General features: G+C 41.1%; 1 protein-coding gene across 1 annotated transcript in view; it reads left to right on the forward strand.

Moving 5' to 3' along the window:
- The window catches only part of APPL2 (adaptor protein, phosphotyrosine interacting with PH domain and leucine zipper 2), a 37,665-nt gene continuing 11,039 nt past the window's right edge, over positions 1-26,626 (forward strand). Inside the window, exons 1-9 of the mRNA XM_080575245.1 lie at positions 1-209; positions 5,114-5,212; positions 15,167-15,226; positions 15,729-15,800; positions 18,510-18,597; positions 20,761-20,802; positions 20,922-20,980; positions 21,957-22,103; positions 24,436-24,518. Of these exons, the coding sequence (XP_080431371.1) occupies positions 156-209; positions 5,114-5,212; positions 15,167-15,226; positions 15,729-15,800; positions 18,510-18,597; positions 20,761-20,802; positions 20,922-20,980; positions 21,957-22,103; positions 24,436-24,518 (704 nt within the window). The 5' untranslated portion in view covers positions 1-155. The remainder of the gene's footprint in view (positions 210-5,113; positions 5,213-15,166; positions 15,227-15,728; positions 15,801-18,509; positions 18,598-20,760; positions 20,803-20,921; positions 20,981-21,956; positions 22,104-24,435; positions 24,519-26,626) is intronic.

The following is a 26,626-nucleotide window of genomic DNA, read 5'->3' on the forward strand; positions in this document are numbered from 1 at the left end:
GACGGGAACTGGGAGGAGTGAGCGGCCCCGGGCTGCCGCCCCGACCCCGCCAGCGCAGGCAGCTGCCGTGCCCCGCTGCCCGCCGAGAGCCGCGGCCGCCCCGGCTGGGAGGGACGCCGCCGCCGAGCCCCAGCTCCCTGCGGCCAGCCGCCGCCATGCCCGCCGTCGACAAGCTCCTCCTGGAGGAGGCTTTGCAGGACAGCCCGCAGGTAGCGGCCCGCCGCGGGGGGCGACAACGGGGGGATGCACCCGAGATGGCGGGGCCGGTGTCCCGGGGAGGTGACACCGCCGGGGAGCGGGGGAGAGGGGTGTCCGAGGGCCGGGGAGGAGGGCAGGGCGCCGGGGAGCGGAGCGGGCTCCCGGCGGGTGGAGGGAGGAGTGGGTCGGGGGCTCCAGCCCGTCGGGGGGATGCTCGGCGGCTGGCGGTGGAGCAAGGAGGTGGCATCCTGGTGATGTCGGTGAAGGCTTTGGGCTCCTGATGATCGTCTGTCAGGGGAACATAGGCTATGGCTGCGGCTGGGGGCTCTGGGGAAGGAGCAGGGTGCGAGGAGGTCAGGGCACAGCGCCTTTTCTCCTCGCCCCCCTCAGGTTAAGCCCTCCTGTGGCTCTTTCCTCGCGTTGTCCCATCCCGGGGTGCTTTGGCTTTAGGGGGTGCCCTGAAGTGTTGAGCTCTGTTTGGGGAGGAGAGGTGGCATGGCTTGTCACCCTGGCTCCCTCCGTGCTCCGTGAGAGGAAAGCAAGCTGTGGCGCTGTGCGTCACCTGGCCCCAGCGTGGGCGACAGAAGTAGGCTGAATGGATCTCGTTGCCAATGTGCCCGTGCTCCTTGTGAGGTGTCCCAAGGGGTGTAGCTCAGATACAGGAGCTCCCCGTGGGACAGGTGAGGTTTGGTGAGGTGAATCCCACTGAAGGTGACCTCGTTCTGAAGGAGTCTCGGAAAGGAGGACAGCGGTTACTGCCTTTTCCGCCCCAGCCCTTGCAGGCAAGGGAGGAAGGCCGTTTTTTCTCTCACCCCCATGCTCTGTCAAACCCAGTGTAGCATCTGTGCTGGGAGCCCCTCTCAGCTGCAGAAGGGGCCCCTGAGCACTTTGGAAACCCCACAGCAGAGAACATGACATGTAGAGATGGTTATGGGCATTTCGGAGAGGTGGGTGGCCTTGTGGGAAGGGAGGGTAGAGGGAAGGAAGAGGGGAAGTTCATGTGGAAGAGAGACACGAGGGGAAAAGGAGAGTGGAAATCCCGCAGAGGGGTGGGGAAGGTGCACTTGAGGTCAAAATGCGGTGCAGGCAGAGATACACAAGTAGTTGGTGAAGGAGGAAAGAAGGGCGGGGTGGATCTGCATGGATCCTGTTCCCGGTGCCCAGTGTTGTAACCCGGACTCATCTGCTGGTGGACCAGGAGGACAAATCTGTAGGTAAGCTGTGGAGCAGATTGCTAAAAGGTGTTGTGGAGTCTGTCATGAGACATTTTGAAGGAAAGGTTGGACGTGCACCTGTCAGGAATTCGTGAATTTTGGGGCTCATCTTGATCACCTCTTCTTGTTTTTCTGTGATTCTGTGAAATCCCATCCCAATAAGAATGATTTTCATCAAATGTTTGATGAGACCCGTGGAATCTCAAAGCTTGGAGATTTTCAAAACTCAACAGGAAAAAGTCTTGAGTAATCTGATGCAATGTCAGACTGAGACCTCCTTTGAGCTGGGGTTTGCACCAGATAGCCTCCAGAGTTTCTTTCTGACCCGAATTGTACTATGTTCCACAGTTTAACAAAGTCTGCTAGATTTATTACGAGCAGTTATTAACATTTTTAGTAGTTACCTCCCCAGAGCATTCTGGAGCTAAAGAACTTGACATGCAGGATACGTGAACTCATTTTCCTCTTCAATCAACACTTCCTTCAATGATTAAAAAAGTAATGCTGACTGAAAGCAGCTGAACAAAGCACTGAATTGTATTTGGAGGTCTTCATCTTTTTTTTCTGAGCTGAAGGCTGGTAACATCTCCTTTCCAATTACTGGAAACAGTGGGCTGAACATAAACCTGGGTGTTTGCAGGATGTTTTGGCTTGATGCGGTCATCACTTTCTGTTCAAGTTATGCAACTTTGGAGGGATGGGCATTGTTTAATTTTATCGAATGGCCCACTGTTGCTAAAATCTATTTTTTCGTGCAGGAAAATAGACCTTTTTTTTTTTTTCCCCTGGTCTTTTGCATTTTTATTACTTTTCTGTTGGGGAGGCCTTTACATTCACAGCCCTTCAGGTTGCCTCTGTGAGCTGGGTACTGCAAAATCAAAGCAAAAAGACAGTTTGTGTCCCACAGAGCTTGCAGTGTAGCAGCTTATGTGATCACTACTTACTTTTGCATAAAGTGACCTGATTCTCTTCTGCCATGGGCAGTTGCTGGCAGCAATGCAGAGGGACAGTAAAATGAGGACAACCTCACTTTGCAGAAAGTATATGAAGTATGTAAATTATGTGCAAAACAGAAGAGGATTAGGCCATTGTTATTTCTTCACCAGTTTTCTGAAACTTGATTTCTCTCTCCCTGACAATACAGTATTTTGTCTTGATTCATCTCCAAGCACTGACCAAAAAAGGCCTTAAGGAATGGCTTAATTTTGAAGTGCTTGGCCATGGCATAGGAGAGGAATTGACGTAGGCAGCCATGCTAAAACCAAGGGAAATACTTACATGAAGTAAGATTTTTATTTTTTTCCTGTGTTGCCAGCAGCCAGGATGATGGTGCTATTAACGAGGCCTTCAAAAACATTAGCTTAGTATTTGGATTCCTGGTTTATTTCAGCAGCGTTATCTGCTATTCCAGAAGTTGTCAAAACAGAAACAACAAAACTTGCATACATTGCTATTTTGTTGCGGTAGTTTAAAATAGTGTTCTTAAATGTGAAAGTTTCCAAGCATGACTTCAAAACTGCTTAATCATTTATTGTTTTTCTTATTTTTGAACAAAGTGCTAATAACTGAGGCCAAGACCTTCAGAAATGCTTTTCCAGAACTGCTCTACCTCAACGCATATTTCAACATTCTGAAAAACTGTGTGTGCAAAAATTCAGCAAGATTTAGGAATCTCAGTGAATTCAGGTTTGAAAACCTGAAGACTGGGAGGCAGAAACATGTGTACCCTCATTCAGGCAACTACTTTTTAATTTTTCAGTCTTAACTTGAGATTGGTCTTGATTAACACTATATGTCAAGCTTTATTATTTTTTACCTTCTCTAGATTTACTTTTTTTCCAACCATCCTCACAGCCTTTGGAATTCGTCTGTTTTTATAACACATAACAGGGAAGATAAGCACTGTATAGATAGGAGATAGCTTGATGACTGTAGTTTTGCTAATTTTAATCAATGCTTCATTGAAGATTAAACATTTTAAACTAGATATTTTTGAAAAGCAATATGTTTTCAATTACTGAAGTAATAGTTTAGTACTGAAAACTCTGAAAATCATGCCACAGTCCCTGTAGAGAGGTTCTACACAAAGGTCCTTTATAAATTTGTGTTCTTGGTATCAATTTTATTTATTAGTCCTTTTCTCCATGCTTTGGGTTTTGTTTTCTTCATTTGAAAACAGTATTTTGTATTATGTATCTCCTTCTATGCTGAGATCTCCAGCTAGTTTCCCAAAGGCATTAACTGCCAGTGTCTCTAAGGTAGGAGGTGTTGTAGCAGCTTAGCATGTCAGCAGACTGAAGTGCTGAGAGCTTTTTTGTTGCTTGAAGTATGGAAGTACTCCTGTGCAATGTCTAGAACAGAGCCCCAGGACTGACTCCCATGTCATGTACTTTAACCTCTGGGCAACAGTAATTTCTGGCTTAGATACTTCTCATCAGAGATGAAATGATAGTTTAGTTTAGTCCAGGGTTCTTGAAGGATGCTGATTTTGAGCTTTTCAGGACAAACAAAATCTTGGCAGAGATTTGCAAAGAAGAATAAATGCCTTGGGGAAGTACATGTTAAAATACTGGAATTACTTAAAACTTTCTTAAGACTCTAAAATAAATTTTCCAGATATGAACCTGGATATTTCAACTGTATTAGAAGTTCATGTAATAGGAGGGCAGATAAAGCACTTGCTCTGTTACAGGACTGACATGATTATTAAAGTACTGCAGTTTATTATGGGTGCCCCTCAGATAAGCAGATGAAACTAATTAATGTCATATAAACTAACTGTACAGACGGAAAGACACTGCCACTTAGCATCAAACAGATTGGATTTACCAAAGTTAAGACTAAGGATGTATCACGACTTTGTTAAAGGGACACTGTCAAATTTAGTGACAGACTTTCCTCTTTCAATACTGTGTTGCTGTAGCAAAATCTGGAGCCAGCATTATTCTGAGATACTTTTCTTTCCCTTTTCTGAAGCTGTGTCAGCAACACAATTCATTGTTACTGGTGATTCCACCAAAACAAGCCAAGGGAATTCATGTCTGTAAGATAAAGCCAGTCATTATGCTCTTCTTTTCTCCGGTTTGCTGACAAGGATGAGCTAGCAGAATGGAGAAAGTACGGGGTATCTCTGAGCGGGTGTGTGCTTGTGTGCCTGTTGTTGCAGATGAACACGGGGTTGTTTGGCGTGGCTACGTCAGCAGGGTTTGGCAGCAGCCCTTTAAGAGTTGCTCAAGACAGTTGAGAGTGAATAACACTCTGTAAATTACCTAATGGAAAGGGGTGCTTTTAGTGCAGCCTGACATTAAAGAAGTAAAGTGAGCAAGCACTGGTGTTTGACCCAGTCCTTAACGTGGTTAGGATTACTGTAGTCAGCAGGCAGATATTCAGGATTTTTTACATTCCTGATTGTGTTGGAAGGAATGTTTATTAATTAGAGGAAGAGTCCGGGAGTTAGGATTTGGCCGTAGCACTTTCCTCACTTTGTTTCCTAATGCCTCAGTTTACCTATCCCTACTTGGAGGGCTAATTTCTATGTGTATTAAGATTGTGAATAAACAAAACCATACAAAGTGGAAGATTTATTGTTTCTGATTGATCTGTATTTTTGCTACCACTTATATGCACAGTCTTTTATGATTTTTTTTAAAAAATATTTTCACTTGGAACTAAAACTGTTTGCTTTTTTTCTCTTATCGAAGACTCGGTCGTTGCTCAGTGTATTTGAAGAAGATGCAGGAACCCTTACTGAATATACAAACCAGTTGCTTCAGGCAATGCAGCGAGTCTATGGTGCTCAGGTAATTTTTCATTTGTGTTTCTTTTGTTCCATGTGCAGTAGAACATAAGTTGCTATTATGATGCTGTTATTTACGTGAAGGGTGCCAAGTACCTGCAGCTCTTGCGGCTTGAGAAGAGTTGTGGGTGTTTTCCATCTGATGTCGCAGCCCCTTCCCACCTTAATGTTCTGAAAAGTCATACATATGAAAAAAAAAATCTTACCTGCTTTGTCTGTCTCCAAACTATTCACAAAAGAAATATTGTGGTACGTCTGTACTTTATGGTATATGGGAAGGCCAGCCTTTATAAAATTGCTCGCTTGCACCTAGGTAAAGTCAGGTATCACTTTAGCCACCTAACTTTGATGGTGTGACTCACCATCTTGAAGAAACTGTCCATGCCCATTGATTACAGAGAGAATGTACACTTTGAGTCATACTGAACCTAAGTACCTAAGAAGTCAGTGTGAAAAAAATGGGAGTAGGAACAGAAAAAGACAACACTTTCCTAAAGCACCTACATGACCTAGATGACTAAATCCCTTTGAAAGTAAAACTTTTAAGTCATATCCAGTGCTTTCAAAAATATTATAAATCTGGGTGATTTTCGGTGGAGCTAGGGATTCCCATGTGTGTAAGGCCAGATATTTTAAAGTACCATATCTAGGTCTTCAAAGACATACGCGGTATCTCATAGCACTTGTGCAGGCATTTACGTAAGTTAGGTATGTGAGTTCCTAAGTAGCAACGCTTTTCCTATTCTTAAATCAGTACATCGGAGAAAATGGAAAGATGAGAGGAACAAGAGTGCCCGGAACTTACTGGGAGACTGAGTGCCTGATTCTCATCTTACATTATCAGTAATCAGCTGTATAGCTAGTGCAAGTATATGCCCATTTGGTGGGATTGCTCTTTGGGCTGCCTGGTGCTGTGTGACTGGGAAGAAAAAGCAGTCTGCTGCGTGTCTAAATACTTACACCTGGAAGATCCAGCGTTGAAGATCTAGTCTTAATGTCCTGGATCCTGTGCAAATGCAGAGCAATCGGAGACTTGCAGCACAGATCAGATACTCAGAAAACAATACAGTGCATAGCCAGGGGCTGGAGAGGTGGCATGAAATCAGCTCTCAAAGTTTGTGATGGGCATTTTGTTAGTGTCTTTGAGCTTTAAGAGAATGTTGGCCTGTTGGATGGTGGAAATGTGAGGCCAAAGAGCAGGTAGGATTGAAACAGGTGGAAGAAGGAAATCAGAGGGTAAATATGGTTTGGTTGTTAAGTGTTCAGCTTGTGGACTGTGTGTCTCTTTCCCCTGCTGATGCCTTTTTCAGATACGGTTTTAGGAAGCAGTGCCTTTACTGTGATTCATGAAAAAATGCTTTGTCTGCTTTTGTTTGCCTCTTCCTTTCCATCTCAGTTTTTAGCCATCTCTATTTCTGTTGCCCCACTGTTATGACATTTCCTCTTTCTTCTCACTATATCAGCGCATTTACCCATCTGTACTTTGAAATATTACTGAGTCTTTCGCATTTTCATAACGTTTCTTGGCCACTTTCTTCCTGCTCAGTTCCTGCTTTAGTTTGATCTAAATATTCAGTCACTTGTGAATATTAGAGGCGTGCCTTGAAATATAGAATATTTGTTGCCATTTTGAGATGGGGAGCACATAGCAGGTTTTTTTTAAGTCTTTGTAAGGATGCACTTAACAATGACTTAGGAAAATCCATGTTTAGTGGCCAGAGCTGGAGACTTTACCAAGGATGCTGGCTTAGTGTTTAGTGTCAGTACTGTTGCTACTTCTGCCGTTTAATTCCTTGGGAATTGTGTGTTGTGACTTCGTTTTGGGTTTGTGCTCCTGGGACCCAGAACTACAGTAGCAAAAAATGACACTGCATTAACAAGCAAGCAGCAATAGATCACATGAATTATATAAGTGGGAAAGGAAGCTGAAACCTTTTTTCCCTTTATGTGCTTTAAAAAGTCTTGATATTCTTGCATGAGATTTAAATACAATAAAATTGGGACAAAATTCTGATTTTTAAATAAAAATTAACGGGAACAATGAATTTAGCCATATACTATGGTGGTTAGTTCTACATTGTTGGTGCTGTGTAGGATAACAATGATTCTGACTGATTTTACTGAGCTTTGTGAATGTCAGTGTATCCTTTTAAGGAGCTGTTTCTGAATATTTTGAAGGAATACGCTCTTCTAGACTGAATCTACCTTCAGTTTTTGAGATGCACACTACTTGCTACAAAACTTCTGATTGCACTTGCCCTAGAAAGAGAATTGTAACACTGAATATGCACCACTGAAACCTGAGTGGAGGGTTAAGAAGAGTGAGGGTGCATCGGAGGTTGGACTCGATGATCTTGAGGTCTCTTCCAACCTAGAGAAATCTGTGAATCTGTGAATATTTCTTTGCTGCCTCATCACAAGAGAAAATAAACTTTTGCCGATGCTTTTGTTAGGAGACCCACTGTCTGGGCCTCATTATCTGCACACTAGGAGGTGTTCCCAGCACCTTTTCCTTTTGAGAGGGAATGAGATTAAGTAGTAGGAATGTAAAAGTAGAGAGTAGTGAGAAGACAGATTCTGAATTTCCTTTTTTTATTTTCCCAACTGCTTTGTCTTTGCAAAGTCACTGTCATCCCCTGCTGTTATTTCCTTATCTGTATAATAGGAATTACAGTGACTGACCTACTTTGAAGCAGTGATAAAAGTTCTGATTGCACAGCCATAAAAATGGCTGGAATCACAACCGTGGCAGTTGGACAGGACAGAAGTGGGTTGTACTGGTCTACAGTACTGAAAAATCTGGGTTTATGCCCCCTGAAAACAGTTACTACAGTCTTCAAAATGTAAATCTCTTTTTCTTTCTAACTATGTCCTGAACTTTAAAATCTCCCAGGTTTGTCTCGATATTTTCAAGATGTCCTGGAGAAGTTTACTAGAATTTTGGTGTTTCTTTGTGTTGAAAACTTGGGTTTTCCTGTAATTCAAACCACTATAGCTTGTGATCGAATAACAATAGTTGATGGTTCTTAATGGAGCAGTGCAGAGTCTCAGGGGACTTGCAATTAGTACCAACTGAAAGCTGTTAATTATCCATCTGGATATATGCTTATATTTGTCCCAGAACCCTGCTTTGTGTGCAGAGCAGCAGTAAGTTTGTAAATTGACAGCTCAAGCTGCTCTAAATGCTTGGATCAGTGCCTTGGAAAGGAATGCGAGAACGATAGAAGTATTTGCCCAGAGATTTTTTTTAAGCACTTGGAAAGTAGGATTTTTTTGAAAACTCCTTTTTTTTTTCTTAAACTATTAACGCCTCCTCCTTCCCTCCTTTTTTTTTTTTTCTTGAAGTTAGAGGAATTTGGCTATGTGCTGGGGCTCTTACATTTCAGAACGCTAGGTATTCAAGCAGAACTTCATTTAACGTGCCTTTAGTGCCGGCTGCTCTTCCAGTGACAGCAGAGCAGTTGTTGAGATGGGTGCATTTATTGGGATGAGTAAAGGCAGTAGAGAGACCTTTGAAGTGACTTGGAGCTGCTTTTGTCCCAAGGGTGGCAGCACCCTGTTGTGGGGTGGAGGCGTTTGGTGATGGACGTGCCGCCGAGGCACGTGGGGCCAGGTGGTGCAGGAGGGCCGTAACCCTAAGCTGCAGCTGGGTGGTGGGCTTCAGCAGCTCTCCTTTGGGTGCAAGACCCTCAGGCTGCGATGCTGCAAGGCAGGTGAGCGTGTGATGCTGTGGTTAGGGAAAAGGTCACAGGAGCCAAGCGTATGAGCTGTGCTCGAGGAGCAAGACTCGGTAGCTCTGACAAGCCCGTGTGTGTAAATACAGAGAAGCATTTTTATATTTCTTCTTCAAATAAACCACATCCGTGTGAGTACGTGTTGTGCTTCCTGCTCTAGTTCTGTTCTCCCATCTGTGCTGTAGAACCCTGAAGTAGTTCATCGCATGGATGGTCTTACAGAAGAAATATTTCTTACGGATTTTGGTCTTGTAGTTCCTCCTCCTTGCAAGCAAACCCTCATGCTACATCTGGCATTGCTGCTGTCTGATTTCTGTGAATGTTGTGTTAATTGTTCTGGACATTTTATTACCTGAGCAGTATGTAATGCAGCAAGCAGGGACTTAATTCACTGGGCTGCATGCTGAAGCTCTTGCAACAGTGTTTGACCAAGCTGTGCCCAGTTCACATTCCTGGCTTCCCACTGCCACAGTAAATTATTTTCAGAGCTTTGCCATCATCTCTAGTTCTTCATCATACTACAGAAACAGCTTACGTGGGATCTTCACATAATGGAATGCCATTTAAGAACTCAGGAGGCTGTTGTGTCTCTACGGACTATTAGAAGGGATAAACAGTTAAGCAAATTAGAGGAAAATAAGATGTATTATGTCTTTGGAGAGAAGTTTCATCTCGTTATTTCCGATAAATCTGTCTAGATATTGAAAACAGCGATGGCAGAAAGGGAATCAAAATAAACCCGTGTTGCCTTTGGCAATATATCCAGAGAGAGAACAGCACGGGAATTGTGAAGAGTAATTCTGTTCGGCTTCAGTGTCTCTGCGAGCAGTTGTCTTGTGATTCCAGAGTCACATGGGTAAGGCAGCTTTATGGCCAGGCTCTTAAGGAAACTCTCAACAATTATGAAACAGCCTTGGTTTATATGCACCGCATTACTAGGTATCAGGACGGCTTGTATCTGTCCAGGACTGTTTTAAGTAGTGCTTTATAACTGTTATTTTCCTCCCCAAATTCGTGACACCTTGTGTCTGCATTTTTTAGCAGCGCTTCTTGTTTGATCTTACCATCTACTGACTTCTGCGAAATAGTGTATATATTATTGTTCCTTTTTCAGTGGAGGTTTGCACCATACACCTGTGCAGTTCTTGAGGTTTATTCACCATATGCTGCTAACAGGTAAAGGGTATTAGCCCCTGAGAACTAATGCGTTTACAAAGCCTTGGGAGTTGATATTACTACTGCTGATGAAGTGGGAGCCACCGTGCTTGGAAGCAAGCCAATGTTGCGCTAAGCAGCATCTGGAGACCTGAGTGCTGCGAGGAAGCGTAAATGTATAGATGCCATGCTGACAGGAGCTGTTTTGCAGGAAACTGAAAATTCTTTCCCTACTTAACTAGACATCCTATGGTGGCTGCTTTTGCTGTTTTACAGCAGAGTTTTGACTGGTGCCTTTTCTTTTTTTTTTTTTCAAGCTGTTAGATGATCCTTTGCTGAACTTACCGCATTTGTGAGGACTGAATGCCATGCTGTGAATCAGCAGCAAGGCAAACTGTATTTTAGTCTGATCTTGTGAAGTGCTGGGCAGCCTGAGCACCCCAGTGAGGCTTAGCTTCTCTCAACATGGGGTTCAAGATTCCAAGCAATTTAATATGGAAACCTAAATGTGTGGGACTGCAATATTTACCATACTGCTCGAAAATTATATTTTGTAGGAAGATAACATGTGCATGTAGACAGAGATGCATAAAACAGCCATATCAAGACCCAGTTCTTTCTGTGCTGTGTCTAGTTTTGAAGGTCAGTGTGTTCCCTAGTTCTGAAAGGATGAGAAGCCTGCAACTGCCTTGTGGACCTCCTCTCTCAACCACCTGCCTGATTTTTTTCCTCGTTTATCAGGCATTAAGCTTTCCCATATGTAAGCCGGACTTTACTATGTGTCATTCTGCACATACAGACTGCATGAATAAATGCATTTTCCAGTCTCTTGCTTGTTTACATATGAAGAAGCATTTGGCAGTTCTGTGTGCTGGTTACTTGCAGAGCTTTAAAAATGCCAGCTTTAGCTGGAGTAGGAAAGTAGCTTTGCAGAAAGCTTCATTATATTGGGATTGGAAGTGGATGTGATGGAATAGCTCTCTCTGTCTTTAGAAGTTAATTTATAGCTCAACCTAATCCTTTACATGACCTCAAATCTGAAGTCTGTTAGACAACTGTCTGTAGACATATCTTCTGACTTTAATGTGTTGGCTGTCTGGTTTTACTTCGGAAAATAAAAGAAAGAGATTCTAAAAAATGATGGACTGCCTCACTGGTCAATGGTCAATACAGCGAAGATTTTATTACAAACAGGTTACAGAAAAATCAGTCTCTCCTGATACGAACAGCTTGGTGAATAAAAGTGGTAATTGTGAAGGTGGAATCAGCTCAGAAAATCACATGCTTTTGCTCTGGTGCTAGATCAGAAAACAACAGTTGGACATTTTGTTGCTGACTTGTTTGAAGGCAGGATGAGGTACTGAAGTAACCCAAGAATTTAACAGAATGTTTTTTAATCTGCTGGGTTTTTATTTGTGGTGGATTAATGCTGGATTCAAAACACCACTCCCATTACCTTATTATGTGAACTGGTGTTAGTGAACTTTACGAAAACCTATTCCTAGGGATTGTCCTAGCTTGCCAGCCATGGGCTTTGTTTGTTTGTTTATTTTCAATTAAAAAGTACAGGATTTTATCTGTGATCATAACTGTCTGCTGGATACCTATTTGTGTCCAGACCTTCAGTCTGTTCTTCTAGTGTACTTTTTGCATTAATGCTGCAGTGATGTTTTCCCTGATGTATAAAATTATCTAATGAAAATTAATGAATTTGTAAGGCCCAGTACTGGTTAATTTTGCCTGCATGTAGAATGTCTGGATTTCTGTTCAGGTTTCTCTTGGTTTTCTGCCTGAAGCTGTCATTTCATCAATAGCTTTCCCACTCCAGAAATGCTTGATGAATTCTGAAGTTTCGAGGTAATGTGGGAGAGACGCTGAGTAAGCGGTTGGGACTGTAAAATAGCTTTTCTTTTGCTATGGTCTACTGAATTTCAGTCACTTCAGGATAAAGGAAGTGAATGTTGCTGTATTGTATAGGAAAATATTTTGGAAATAGATTGAAACACGATAAAATGATTTGCCTGGATTCAGCGGATCTATCAGCTGAAGCAATCCAAATAACTTCTAAGTCTTGAGACTGGTAAGTCGTGGCAGTAGGGGGGCAGGAGAAGGCTGGTTAGGAACAAATGGGAGGAGGATTAACCAAACTTTCCCAGATTAGTGCGTTTAGCAATGCGGTATTACCACTAGGTCAGCAGAGCACTTTGCCTGCTTCCTGTTCCTTATGCAATATGATTGTGTTTAAATTCACCAGCTTAATTTGAATTGTTTACAAGTGTTTGTTTTGTGTGTGTGCTGTGGTGGATATAAGTCTAGTGGCAGAGAGAGTTACAAAGAGGCAGGGAGGGAGGAGGGAAGGCCCCAGGATTAACTCCTCTACGTGGGCAGGGCTGGAGTAAAAAGCTTGCTCGTGGTGTTTTGACACACAGAACCAATCCAGTAAGAGGCATGAGCAATGTGTCCTGCTGGCATCGATGGGACATAAGTGGGATGTGGAGCTGTTGGCCTAAAGTCAGCCCAAAATTTTGAAGGAAATTTTATGTCAGGCCCTTCCATCACTTTGGACCTGGGGTAGCATGCCATGGATGTCTGCTTGGGGTCTCTATGTGGCTGTTGTCACCTGATTGTATACCTGACATGATGTTAACTTATAGCCCCATGGGACTCTCTGGGTGTGGGTATTCTCCCTCTTATCCTGTCACATACTAGAGACCTCTCCTGGGGAGCAGTGATGGCTGGAAGATGCTTCTCCCACAGCTCTCTGTATTGCCCACTCTCAAACTGCCTCATGTCAATGACTAACAATGCTCTTTTTAACTCTTTGGATATCATTGGGATGGGGAAGGAGGGTGAGGAGCTGGTAATCTTAAAAATCAAACTGGTCGAAGCTTTGAGGATGGCTAACACAAAGGAATATGGTGTCAGCCTAGTATTCTGACACCTTTGGTGTCAGCCTAGTATTCTGAAGCTGCTTTTAATGTTGGCAAGTTTGAGCCACCAACATGTATTTCCAAAACAGGACCACAGGAACAAGTGAACTAAGACAAAGGGGGGAAAAAGGCTTATTTCTAAATGCAGATTATTTCAAAAGATTCCTCTCACGTTGATCCAGCTATAAAACTAACAGATAGCACCACAGCTGCTATGTGAGGACTTACTCTTAAAGCTTTTACTCAGCTTCATCTTTGACATTGACAGAGAAGATCCCATGCCTGAGAACCTCTGCTGCTTTCTGTAGTCTTAAATCCATCTCTGGACTCCAGCCACATGCACACAAACAAGCACACCCTTCTAATGTCACCAGTCCACACGGAGCGAGTCTCATCCTTCCTGTCATCCAGTCACTGCTTGCCAGCGCCAGCTTTGAAGGTTTCGGTCTCTCAAGTGTCCTTACTGCCTGGGGGCAGATAGTTAAGGCTTATTCCATCCTTCCCTGAGCCCTTAACAAGGTTTGTTAACTCGGAAGGCACAGCCTCCTTTTTCATCCACTGGCTTGGGAAATACTTAAAGGCCAAGTGTTTGTGTAAAGCCTTTTCACGCTGAAAACTTCACAATCCGTATAACCTGCAAATCTTGCATGAATCCTGGGTATTATTACTTTATGAAATTGTAATGCTCGTTACTAATTGTTCTGAGACAAGAAACAAGACTATAATAATCCCCTGTTGTGGGAATGGTGAGAATAGTCATGGGGTGCACATGACCTGAATTTGGGCCCAGATTAACTCCAGTTCTGAGCCCTTGTTTGTGACTTGGAGGGCCTCTGCCCTCACATCTCCAGCCACCTGTGAGTGTTATTGCCCAAGTGTTTTAAGATTGTCAGAATTAGCTCATCCTTCTTCTGCTGCGTGCTCACAGTGCAGTTATTCACGTACAGCTGCTGTTACGTAGGCTGCTGTGGCTATGCCTCTTTTCTTTTTTTTTCTTTCTGTGCTCTCGGGCACACCTAAGACTCTGGCTGAACATTTGGGACAAGCCTTGCTGTCCGGATTAGCACTCCTTCCTGACATACCGAAGTGGTGCAGAAGCAGCAGGCTGTAATGCAGTATGTCAGAGGTGGCATGAGGCCAAAGTAAAGCTGTTTCTGGCCCAGATGGTTAACTTTGCCATGCTTTGCTTGCTCAGGACGGTGAGGGAGGGAGCACACAAACTCTGTCCCAATTTTAATGGTTTTGTATACCAGCCCCAGAAAAAGGGTGCTATAAAAGCAGTTCAGAGATTGCCCTGAGTTTTACGAACTCTCCATTGCCTTAACGTATTTTATTCCCCCCTCCAAATGTGTAAAGTTTAAAATGAAATTACAAGTGATTAATTTTCTATGTTACCAAGGAAGAGAGGGATCTGACAAAGTTTGAGACAGATCTGAGTTCCCCCTGCTCCCTTTTTCTTTTCTTCCCCAGTTTTAAGTCATTGCTAACAAATGGGGCCACAACAGTTGATTTACTAGTGTTGTGAATATACCGAGTAAAAGTTGACGTATCCAAATGCTTGGCTGTATTTTCTTCTAGCGAGGTCAAGCAAAATTATGCACCCTCCCTACAAGTCTTGCTTTGCTTAACTCTTAAGGATGTGTGTACTTTCTTTGGGCAGTTTAGCCATAAAAGTACAGAATTACGTGCGTCTTGTACTCCTGTATCAACTTAATGCAGTTTAATTATACCAGTACGTTCCCTGAGCATGATCACATTATATAAAGGCACATCTGTGGGTTCTCTTTATTCCTGTAGATTTTGGAGAAAGATGATTAATGAATATGAAACATTGTTATGCTAGTATGACAGCTTACATGTTTGAGGTCGTTCTGATTCTATCTTGGAAGAAAACAAAATGACAAATTTCACCTCTGTTCAAGGAGGTTAAGCTGAAATAAGCTGCGTGTTGATTATGTGTGAAATGTACCTGATATTACTGCTTCTCTATGCAGGTATTTTGGGACTGTTTGTTTACATGCAACTGAACATTTGTCTGAGTAGTTGCAGATTCAGTCAAGAGGCTGGTTATGAAATAGTAGTAACAGCAGAGCTAAAGATTTGTCATTATTTGTATTAATGTGTAACTTTTGTTTGTAGAATGAAATGTGTCTTGCCACGCAACAGCTTTCGAAGCAGCTCCTTGCCTATGAAAAGCAGGTATGTTCAACACTGTGCCTCTGATTTATTCGTCCACGCTTGAAAAGAAGCCTCTTCAAAGAGTGTGGTTTCCAGAAGTGCTCAGGGCATTGGATCTATTTGATTTCATGTGAAGACTGTTGTAAAATTCCCCAGGATCTTCAAGGGAATTGGGTCACTTCTCAGCATCTTTAAAATTAAAAGAAACAAAAAACAAAACAAAAACAAGACAAAAAAAAGTGCATGATGTGAGTTAGTAGACTTACGAAGATAGAAGCCAGTTTGTTCCTACTGTATAAAGTTAAGATGAATCTAGTAAGCATTAATTGCATGTTGTCCAAAATCCATTAATTTAAAACAAGAGTAGCAGTGCATAAAGAATATATATATATTGAGTTGTTGTTTTTCCTTTTAGTTTTACTGCATTTTGTAAAAGTATTTATTACCTTTGTAGTAAAACACTTCTTGTGTCTTATACTCAGCTTTGTTGATTTACTAACCAAATACTTGTTTCTATTTTCAGCATTTTGCCTTAGGGAAAGGAGATGAAGAAGTGATATCCACCCTTCATTACTTTTCAAAAGTTGTGGATGAGGTAATTTGAACTGCTATTATTCTATTATTACAATGTTAATGGAATATTGGAGCTCTTTCTTTTGATCTTTGCCCTTTGGGTTCTGAGCCTTCCCTCTGAAGGACAGATTGTGTGAGAGTTTTATAGAATCATTTAAGCAGTGGTAGAAAGAAGTATAATACCACCTTTTAGTAGTGGTCTCTTTAGATCTGCAGATCACTAGAGCTGGGTCTGTGGCTTCCTCGTACATGCTATTCTCAGAGCAAAGCTGAACTTACTAAATAGGGGAATTAGAAAAGAGACTGAATCAGGACATGGTTCAGGTAGACTGGGAAAAAAATCATATTTATATTTTCAAGCTTTGAATACTGCAGTTTGAGCCCAAACCATCCAGGGATGGGCACAGAACAGCTGTGCAGTGGTACAGTTGCAGCTTATTTACTGTAGGATCACAGAGAATCCAAAGGTGTCTGGGGAGGCTGCAGAAAGGTCTGCTGAAGGCAGGTTAGCTACTACAGCTGTATGTGCTGAACACTTCTACACTCCCTCCATAGGTTGTGGCTAAGTAGCAGGTGTCTTCTTAAATGTGCTCTTGTTAGACCTGCCCATATAACATTTCATTCTAATGTCAGTGTCTGGGTTCTTATTGCTTCAGTATCGTTTGTTACATCATTCTCTCTGGTGTGAGCAGGACTGTGTGTCATGAGACAAGTGCTGTTCTTTAGTCTACTTCTAACCTTCACTTAGAAGGCAAAGGGCTATAACGAGGTTTACTTTTGGGAAGACGAGAATAAAGAGGGTTGCAGGGCAAAAAATAAGTTAAAAGTTTTAGAGCTGTTCTCATTCCATGGATAACTCTAATTATATAATGGGAGGAATTCCAAGGATTAATTTTGCCCTTAGCCTTATCCTGCTGCATGCCTGCAGTCAGGATATACTTGAAAAGAACATTTACTGTCACAAGTCTTGTACTTGTCTTGGTGATTTATTAATAGATGAAAACTAGTACATTCTCCTCCCCAGGTACAAGAGAACCATCCCTTTTGTGGGCTGAAAGTGGAGAACCTTGCTGCTCAGTTCTGTCAGTCACATTTTCCCTCACAGGAACCTGTTCCATTCCTCAACCTCCTTTCACGTGTGTTAGCTAACCCCTGTATCTCTTTTCCAGTTGTCCTTTCTACAGGTGTTGAGTTGCCCTGGTTTAGTTCTGTGTTGTTGAGTGGGAAATACTGACTTCATCCTTACCTACCTAACCCTAATCACAACAGGAAAATGCTGTGAAGGTAAAATACTGCCCCCTGTTGTGATTGTGTCCTGGGTAACCTTCCTGGATGGAAGGAGATTCTAGTCATGGAAGTGGAACTGTAACTCTGTGGTATAGAGCCTAACAAAATCTGGTTAATAGAAGCAAATTACAGATGAAATCCCGCTGGGTTGCTCACTAGAATTAATCATCAAGTGAACTGCTCTAATACAGCATGTGGGAAATGAAAAATTCTTGTATCCTTATAAAACGGTAGGCAGGAATTAACCACTTAGTGCAAAATCCCCATCTGTCTCACAGAAATATGTTTTAAGCACTGAAGTACATGGAAGTACCTTACATCTTTGTCTGCTGGGCACACATGGCAGGTGTGGTTCTTCAAAAGCTGTAGAGTGCTGGGGCCATGCTCTAATTTAGATGGTTCTCCTGTGGATCATCGTTCTGTAGTTTGTTCCTCCAAAGCTGACTTTATTATTATAGGGCTTAACAACTCTAGCTGATGGCTGAACTCAGTTATGTAAGGTGATGTATAAACATGAGTCTTTTTTTCTTTTTTTGAAAGAGTTTGTATACATTTACTTCCATGGGAGAAATACATTTTGTAGGTTAGATATACAGATATATAGATCTTACACAAATACTTATGTGTATGTATATCTTTAAAAGGTTTTTTAAAAAACTCGCCTTGCATCTGTGTGCATCCATGTGTGTTGAGGAAGCAGGGGTTACAATGAAAACCTGCAGTGGGTGCTTAAGTGTTCACCAGAAAGCTGCGGTAGATGCTAGGTTGGAAAATAGAGCGATTATAGTAACGTGATTATTGTGGTCATAGTTTAACCACTGGGGCTTGTTGGTCTGCCTCAGCCTACGTGGAAATGGGAGTAGGATGTGTTACGTAGAATTTGGTGCTAATTTTTCTGGTGGAAAAAGGTCACTGTGGTCATCTAATTCTTACTGGGAAAAGTGCATGTTGATGTTGACAAATGCACGCAGAAAGACCAGAGGAGTCACTTATTTTATTAGGAGACATTTGAGTTCAAGTATTATGAATAGAAGAGGTTATGGAGTCTCTGTCTGTGAAGTTTCTCATAACCTGACTGGACATGGTCCTGGGTAGCCTACTCCAGCTGACCCTACTTGAGCAAGGTAGGTTGACTAGGTGATCTCAAGAGGTCCTTCTCAACCTAAACGGTTCTGTGGTTCTGTGAACAATAATGACACTTGGTGGTGTTGATATGATAGTTCTGATCCCAAATGGTAGAAATATAAAACCACCGGACTTTCTGTAATTTTTTTTTTTGGTGAGAGCTTTGCTAAGAATTTTGTATTGCTCGTGATTAAGGTTACCAACATGTGCTTTTTTAGTCTGTATAAACACCAGTTACAGAGAGTTAAGTAACAGACAGTGTATGTTATTCTTTTTATTTACATTCTGTCTTAGAACATTCCTCTATTCTCTGTTTTAGCTCAATATTCTTCATTCTGAATTGGCAAAACAGCTTGCAGATACAATGGTTCTCCCAATAATACAATTTCGGGAAAAGGATCTCACAGGTAAATTTTATTTTAAATTTTAATTTTCCTCTTGGTGTTCCTTCTTGCTTATTTTGTCATAAGCTAAGGCATAATGCCATATAATTTGTTCTTCTGGTAATTCACAGAAAAGTTTTGTTTTGTTTTGTTTTGTTTTGTTTTCTGCTACAGAATTTCCTTTACAGGTGTGTGCTTTTACTCAGACATAAATAGTGCAGTTTCGCCACTTATAGGTTATGCCCTGTGTGGTGCAAGTTTGAAAATACACAACTTTGTTCTTTGTTGGGTCACTCCACTTTGACAGGAGTGTAATTTCACTGAAGCCAGTGATGTTACAGTTGCCTAAAGCAGGGAAATTTAGCAATGTATCTGGCTTGCAAACAACATTTGTCCCACTTCCAAAGTTTGGGGTTGTTTGAAAAATCACAAGCTCTTTCAACTTCATAGTATGATATATTCCCTTCCTTGTAAGCAATTAGTTCTCTTTAAGCCCCTTCCATCCACGGGTAGTTCCAAGTAACCTGATTGTGCAAACTTGGAAATTCCTTAAACAGTAAAGCAGGAGTGCAATCATTTGTTGTAATTTCAAAAGAGACAAGTTGATAGTCAAGGTCAAGGACGCTGTAACCTACATATGCATCAGAAACACGAGTTCTTACTGCAGCATTTCCAGGGCTTTCAAAAAAAAAAAAAAAAACAACCAACGTTTCTCATGCTGAGTTTACTCTCCTGCTTATATATTTTTTGAAAACATCATTTTAATGGGAGATGAAATAAATAAATAGCAAAATAGTGACTATTATAGGTTTAAGATATCATAGCATCTTATTTGAAACCATGGGAGATACCAAGGTACTTATAAAAATGGGTATCTTGTTCATAATCTAGTGTCAAGTATGTAGCAGTATTTGGGTGCTCAGATGCTGATTCTATAAATGCTCTCACACCTCTTTAACGAGGCCTCCCTGATGCAGTGAATCTGGTCCCATCTGTATGGATTCTGTCCCTAGTTTATAACAGGAGACGGAAAAAGAAGATGCAACTAAAGCCTTAGCTGGTGCATGACAACAAACAGAAGTTTATTCAGCTTACCTGGATGTCAAAATGTTTTTTATTCTCTCCATCCATCCCCACCACCGTTTTGCTCTGATGCAATCTGTAGATTAGAGAGATTAGATTGTAGATTTTAGCAGAGGATTGGCCATACTGAAATTTCATCATAGGATTAAACAAGGAAGCAGAGAAGATAAACTGTGTTCTTGTTTTACTTCTGATCTTGTTATGTACTGAGTACTGTAGAAACCTTTAGGTGCAAGTTAGTCACAGACGGGAAGAATTTCTGTCATTCTGCATTAGAATCATGTGGAAGTGTTCTGGGAAGAAAAAGGTGGCATGAAGCTGATTTCTGAATAGGTTGTTACAAATAATCAGAGACCATGATGACATCCTACAGTTTACCCATTTTCTTTTCAGAGTTGCATAAGAGCTGGTCTTGTGGTCTTATGAATGTGCTTAGTTTGTTGGTTTCTGAGAAGGGTTTTGCCAATTAAACGTACATTGATAGGGGAACTGAAAGCGATTTGTACCCAACACTACTGAAAGTTGAGTTGCCTGTTTAGTTTCTCTTCCTCCTACCTGCATCAGAAACTGGTGGCCAATGTTTGTTATGTCAATATCACAGCCAGCAATCGGATGGATTAGACAAATACTTCTTTTCACAGAGAAGCTTAGCCAAAAAAAAGTTCCACGTTGATGAAGATTATGTACAGGGAAGGGGCTTAGTTCATGCGTCTCTAGGACTTCATTAGATTTCTTGATATCATATAGGCATTGTCAGGCTGTTCAGAACTGCTGGTCGTTTAAGGCAGTGGAGGGCCTTTTGTGATAGCAAGCATAGTGAAACGATGCTTTGGGTAAATGACACTGACAGATAAGGAATCTTTTTCAGTGATAACTTGCTCAGTCAAATAAACTAACTCGACTCTTATTTTCCTATCTGTCTGTTAATTTCTCTAGCCAACTGATCTGGTTTATTATCATTTTAAAGATAGGCATGACTTGTGTGTGCATCTCTGCTTTGGAAGGACTGGAATGATTTAGGTATTAACAGTGCCATAAGTCATCTCAGTTGAACAAAGTGTTTACAGCAGTTTTTACTTTGAATATTCAATTTCTCTTTTCCAGAAGTAAGCACGTTGAAGGATCTTTTTGGCCTTGCTAGCAATGGTATGTTTCCTGGTTTTGTTTGTTTCTAATGGTGTGCACCTGTTATATCACAGAAGACATTTTTAATCTATGCACACACACATCACATTTCTAAAAAAAATAATATTCCTTGTCTACAGAACATGACGTGTCCATGGCAAAGTATAGCAGGTTACCGAAAAGGAAAGAAAATGAAAAGGTAAAGAACGTGAAAGGGAAAAGGAAAAGTTTTCATCAGCCGTTCTGTCTTCATTGTAGCTAGTCCTTACATACACTTACGAGTTTTGGAGAGTTCATCAGTTAAAGCCATGTTAGCTCAAGAGTACTCATGATTTAGTTTCTAAGCAGACACAAAGCTTTTAGACATCAACTCAGCAAAGCTATACCTGTTTTCTCCAACTAAGGCAAATGACCAAGTATTTTGCTGAACTAGAGCCCTTCAGGTCCAGAGGAGCTCTTCAGACAGACGCAATCCAAATGGCTATAAGTAGATTTGTATGGGCCTACTGTTGTACAGCTAATGTGATGATGCTGTGTCACTGGTACAATTCATTGTAAATCATGTCATGAAGCCTTGTGTCTGCTATTTATAAAGCATACCATTGTTTCACATCTGCCTTCCTGCTAGATTTCTATGTATGGATTGTCATTTAATTTACAGTACACCAAACCGTGTTGGTGGGATTGTTTTACATTTCTTCTTCATTGCCCACTGGACCACTATTCCAAAATATACCTCTGTATGCTGGAAATGTATGATTGGCCCTGTCCTTTAAGAGTGCTTCAGTTCTACAGGATGCTCTTTCAAAGGAAGTGCATTGAAGAACAGAATGTGATACAGCGTATTGTGAATTATTCATCTCTGCTTTCTGCACTTACAGGCTTGTGATCTCAGCTGCAAATAAATCTCTTGCATTGAGATCAGGTCTAGAATGTTAGTTGTGGTAGTTGAGTTAGTTTGTAGTCACAGGGACTGTCCAAATGCTGAAGTATCTTGACATAGCAGGGCTCAAAGTTGATTTGGGTTTTGGATTTGCTTTGTTAGTTTCTCATCCTTCATTTTTATGTGGAGAAGTTCTGTAATGACTGTTGTTTAATGATAATTTGAAAATAATCAGTGAATATATCCATATGCACCATAACACTTTGCCAACCTCTTATCAATTTTTGTTTAGCTTAAGGCAGAAGTGGCAAAAGAAGTGGCAAATGCAAGGAGAAAGCAGCATCTTTCATCTCTGCAGTATTACTGTGCCCTGAATGCTCTGCAGTACAGGAAGAGAGTGGCAATGATGGAACCTATGCTAGGATATACACGAGGACAGGTATGGGCAGTAAAACAACTCTGTCAGTTAGACCCTTCCCAGGGAAAGTGAAACATTGTAGCTCTGTTTTTTTTTTCAATTATTTATTTATTTTTGAGAGCTGACAAATGAAAATAAAAGAAAACAAAACAACTTTATTCAGCGTGCCTAGGTTCTAACAAATGGTTTTGTTTGTGGCAGATGGTTGAATGTTTAGCTATCCAGGAAAGATAGCAATGGGAAAAATAATTACTATTACACATACATTTATTTACACATATATTTATTTACATGCACTTGTATGCAAAATCAGCCTGGGGTTAATTCTTTTCACAGCTAAGTTATCTGTACGACAGCATGTAGTCCTACTCTTTACTCTGTGTCTGCACAAACTCTCCTATGTAGCAGTTCCCCTCCTGGCACATAATGTTCAGCATACTGATGAGGAGTGTACACGACAGGGAACAGAGCATCCACTGGAGAACTAGAAGGACAGAACAGTAGGGTGGATTGAGCATAAGTCTGGGAAATCCTGTTTCTAATCTTTATTCTGCCAGCAATCTGACATAGTGGCTGAACGCACATTTCTCAAATCTGTAAATTGCAGCAGTGATACTGTTAATCTGACCCTCTGGGATGTCAGGAAGATTAATAAACTAGTACTTTCACAGCACTTGATTCTCATGACTTGCCCATTTTAAGGGTCTGTTGTGCTTCAACACTGATGAAAGAAAGTGTCCAATGAGAATTGGACCATGAAAATAGAAAAAATGAATGCAATGGTCTGTTTGAGATTACAACCTGGATCACTGTGTCAAGTGTCCTGTGTCTGTTGCAGATAATGCGTCCTATATAAAGTAGGTACTTAAAGAGAATTCAGTTGCTTTCCATGGAAATTCATACTGCTTCTCTAGTGTATAATTACTTATCCTGAGCAAAAAACTGCACCAGTTTCCCTTTTATGGAAGCCAAACAACTTCCCTGATCTGGAAAAAAAAATCTCTCATTGCTTTATACAGGAAAGTCTCAGGTTGTCATAGGAATGACTGAATAGCCAGAAGCCAGTTGATACTGATGCTTAAATACTGTGAACCCCCCCCCCATTAGCTTTTAAAGTATGTATTTTCTTTATTAATTGCTTGAAACATGCCTAATATTTCACATTTCCAAAGAACGAGCAGGCCATAAGGAATTTTTAGAAGTCATGGCTAGTACAGAGGGTTTGTTAAAGTTGGACTGGATGATCTTAGAGGTCTTTTCCAACCTGACTGACTCGGTGATTCTATTTGACTGAAAACTGACATCAACGTCTAAGATAGGCATGGCAGTCTCTTATTATTGTCAGTGGAATGTAGGGCTCTTCCCTCCTGCAGTAGATTTCTGAAATAAATAGGTGAATCATTCTTGAAGAGAGTCTGCTTTCTCTCCTTTGTCTGTAAAGGGAGTCTGTGGTCAAGAACGTAGTTGCAAAAATCTAAGTTACAGGCAAGATGAATCCTATGTCCCAAAGATAGGGGAAAGGAGTGGAATCACGAGTAAAATTGGATTAAATATCTAATAAATTGCTTAACAGCAGAGAATTGTTTTGATGTTTTTGCATTTATTTCTGGAGTAGCTCACTTTTTTTTTTTTTAATTAAAATAATTAATTGCATACACACCACTACCTGTGTCCATGATTCACAGAGCTGTCAGTAGTTCCTAACTACGACTGTGCACCCCACAGCCAGAAATGAAATCTAAGGTAGTCTACACTGAGTGCTTTGCTGCTACTGCATGCCTGCTGAGCCATACCAGCAAACTGGACTCTTCATCTGTAATAAAAAGTGCACTTGGCCTTAGCAGAACAAAATCATGGTAAAACTGTAGTTGATATAACCGATTGCCCTAGAGACTTCCGCTAGTGCAGCTACACTTCATCGTTTTCTTGTCTGACTTTGCTGTAGCAGTTTATAAATTTCCAGGTTGGACTACTAAATCTAATGGACAATTTATGTCCTAGTCTTTTTGGTAAGCTGGCATTGCATGCAGTGGCTCATGACGGCACAGAACCAATTCTGTACGGTGCTATTATAGGAGAAGGCTGCCTGTTCCCTCCTAGCAGTCATTCAGCAATTCATTGGAAACGTACCTGTCAGCAGCCAATAGCTTGTGTGTGTAATGGGGTACATGAACAGGTGGGAAGGTGCAAAAGAGAAAAATACAAGGAGTCAACAAAGTCATTTTAATCACACATTTGTTTGCCAGCCCAAAGCACCAGTCATAATGGGATCACTGTTAACACAGTTCCAGCAATCTGTTATTTGTCTGCCAGAACCAAGATGATGCCAGTGTCCCTTACTTGTATTTTTCAGATCAACTTTTTCAAGAAAGGAGCAGAGATGTTTTCCAAAAGAATGGACAGCTTTTTGTCATCTGTTTCAGACATGGTTCAAAGGTAACAATACTTTTGCTTCTTTTTGGTTGTTCTTTTGAATTCTGAGCAACAGTACTGAAACCTTCAGGACATAATAGGCAGCGCCCATGTTTCTTGCTCAGGAGAGTGCTTCCATGCTTGCATTGCATTTTTGGGCATATTCTGTTAAAGTAGCAGGTGGAAAGGGGGGTGTGCTTGTGCATGTAAAGGAAAGTGCTGTCAGTGCACTGCACGGTGTTTTTACAATATAGCCAGGAACTGTATCTTGTAAAGTGCTCAAATGCTTTCTTTTTTGCAATGGGTTAATAGAATTAATATAATAAAGCTAAAGTGCATTCTGAATTAGAGGTGTTTTTACTTGCTGGGTCTTCTGTAATAATAATGGATTGTTGTTACAGTAACCTCCCAAATAAGGATTTAGGACTTGTAGTGTTTGATGTTGTAGATACACAAGGCAACTAAAACTGCTTGCCCTGGGCAATACGCATTGCGTCTGGAATAGCCTCTATCAGTCCACTGAGTTCAACATGAATTGTTTAAGTCCCTATTTCAATAAAGTGCCCCATGTTTGTGCTCCTGCTTTTGAGATTATTTTTTCTTTGTTCCCTCTCTTAGTCCTCCTCTTTTTGTAGTGGAGATTGACATTCTCTTTATAATTAAGTCCTTGTAAATGTTATAAACTTTACATTTAAAATGTAATCATATTAGAGAGAACACTCATCGTTTCTTTTAAATCAGCTGGAACACTAGGCTGAATCCTTCGCTTTATTGCTTCATACCTTTCATATTGGAGTATATCTAAGTCATTACTTATTCTGACTCTGGTGGCATTTTAAATAATGCATGCTTGTTAATTTGAGAACAGTGTTACCAGTAATCTCCCTGTGTAGGAGATTCTTTTACTAAATGATTCTTTATTTCCTATATCTTTATGCTTATTTATATATCTTTTTATGCTCAATTCTCAAATAAATTCCTCTACAGTCTACATAGCATTTGTACAGATTGGAGGACAGATTTTAAACTCCCTTGAAATAGCGTACATTATTAAAGGTAGAGCATGCTGCCAGTGTCTCACAGGCACAGTTAGGATCTTATCACTGGATTGTCGCTGTAGAATAAGCCCTTGTTGAAAACTTGGGTGGGTTTGCACTCGGGACAGTACACAATACTGAATGGAAGCAAAAATAGGCTGCTCAATTAGTTTGCTCAGTCTGATTTTCATGTTTAATTCAGCAAAGCTGGAAAGTACAACTCAAATATAAATAGTGCAGTTGTGTGATGTTGTGTGATGTCTTTGGAAAACCCAAAAGAGAAGCTTGCAAAATCTTGATTGACTCTGCAGCTCAGCAGTTACCGACAGAACTCGGTTTCATTATTTAAGGTTACACGGCCACTGAAAAACTTGCTGCCCAATCCTTTCCTCCTTTAGTGCTAGGGATCACAAGGCTTCAGTGAGTCAGATCTGCTTGCTAAACAGGCTAAAAGCTTTTTATTTGTCACATTTGTTTTCATTTGGAACAACAAGCTGATGAGAGCCATTGTGCAGCTAGAAATGTCAGCAGTGATGTGGTCTTGCATCTATTTAAGCTGATTGCGAAACTGACTCTTCATATTTAAAAGTATTTTCGTTTACACAGTAAATACTGCTAACAGTGTCAAAACACATTAGAAAGGAGAAATCATTGACATATTCTCAGTAACCGATTTGTTTAGCTGCCACAAATGCATGGAGAAATAATTTCAGAATTCTCATTTTTTCTTGCTTTTCTGTCAGCAAAAGAAGAGAAATGAGCCTTAGGAAGAAGATTCCAGTCTCACGAACCATGGAGATGCCAGGACAGTTTTTATTTTTAAGAAATACAGGGTCTGTGCAGCCTGTATCATGCACACACGTACTCCAAAAGGTTTAACCACTTGGGATGCAAGTAGGGGGTTAAAGTTCCTTAAAGCATAGGTGCCAGGGTTAATGGCCTTCTAAGATAAACAGTGACAAATACTGTTATGTTCCCACCTCATGAGTTTTCCTAATAGCCCGGATGCAGTTAATAACTCCTAAAGTATGGAAAAGTTAATAAAGAAATCAAATACGTACCGATAATGTTTCTCTGGAAGTCAAAGGACAGCTC

Source organism: Anser brachyrhynchus, assembly GCF_964034855.1.
Source record: "Anser brachyrhynchus genome assembly, chromosome: 1".
NCBI lineage: Eukaryota > Metazoa > Chordata > Aves > Anseriformes > Anatidae > Anser > Anser brachyrhynchus.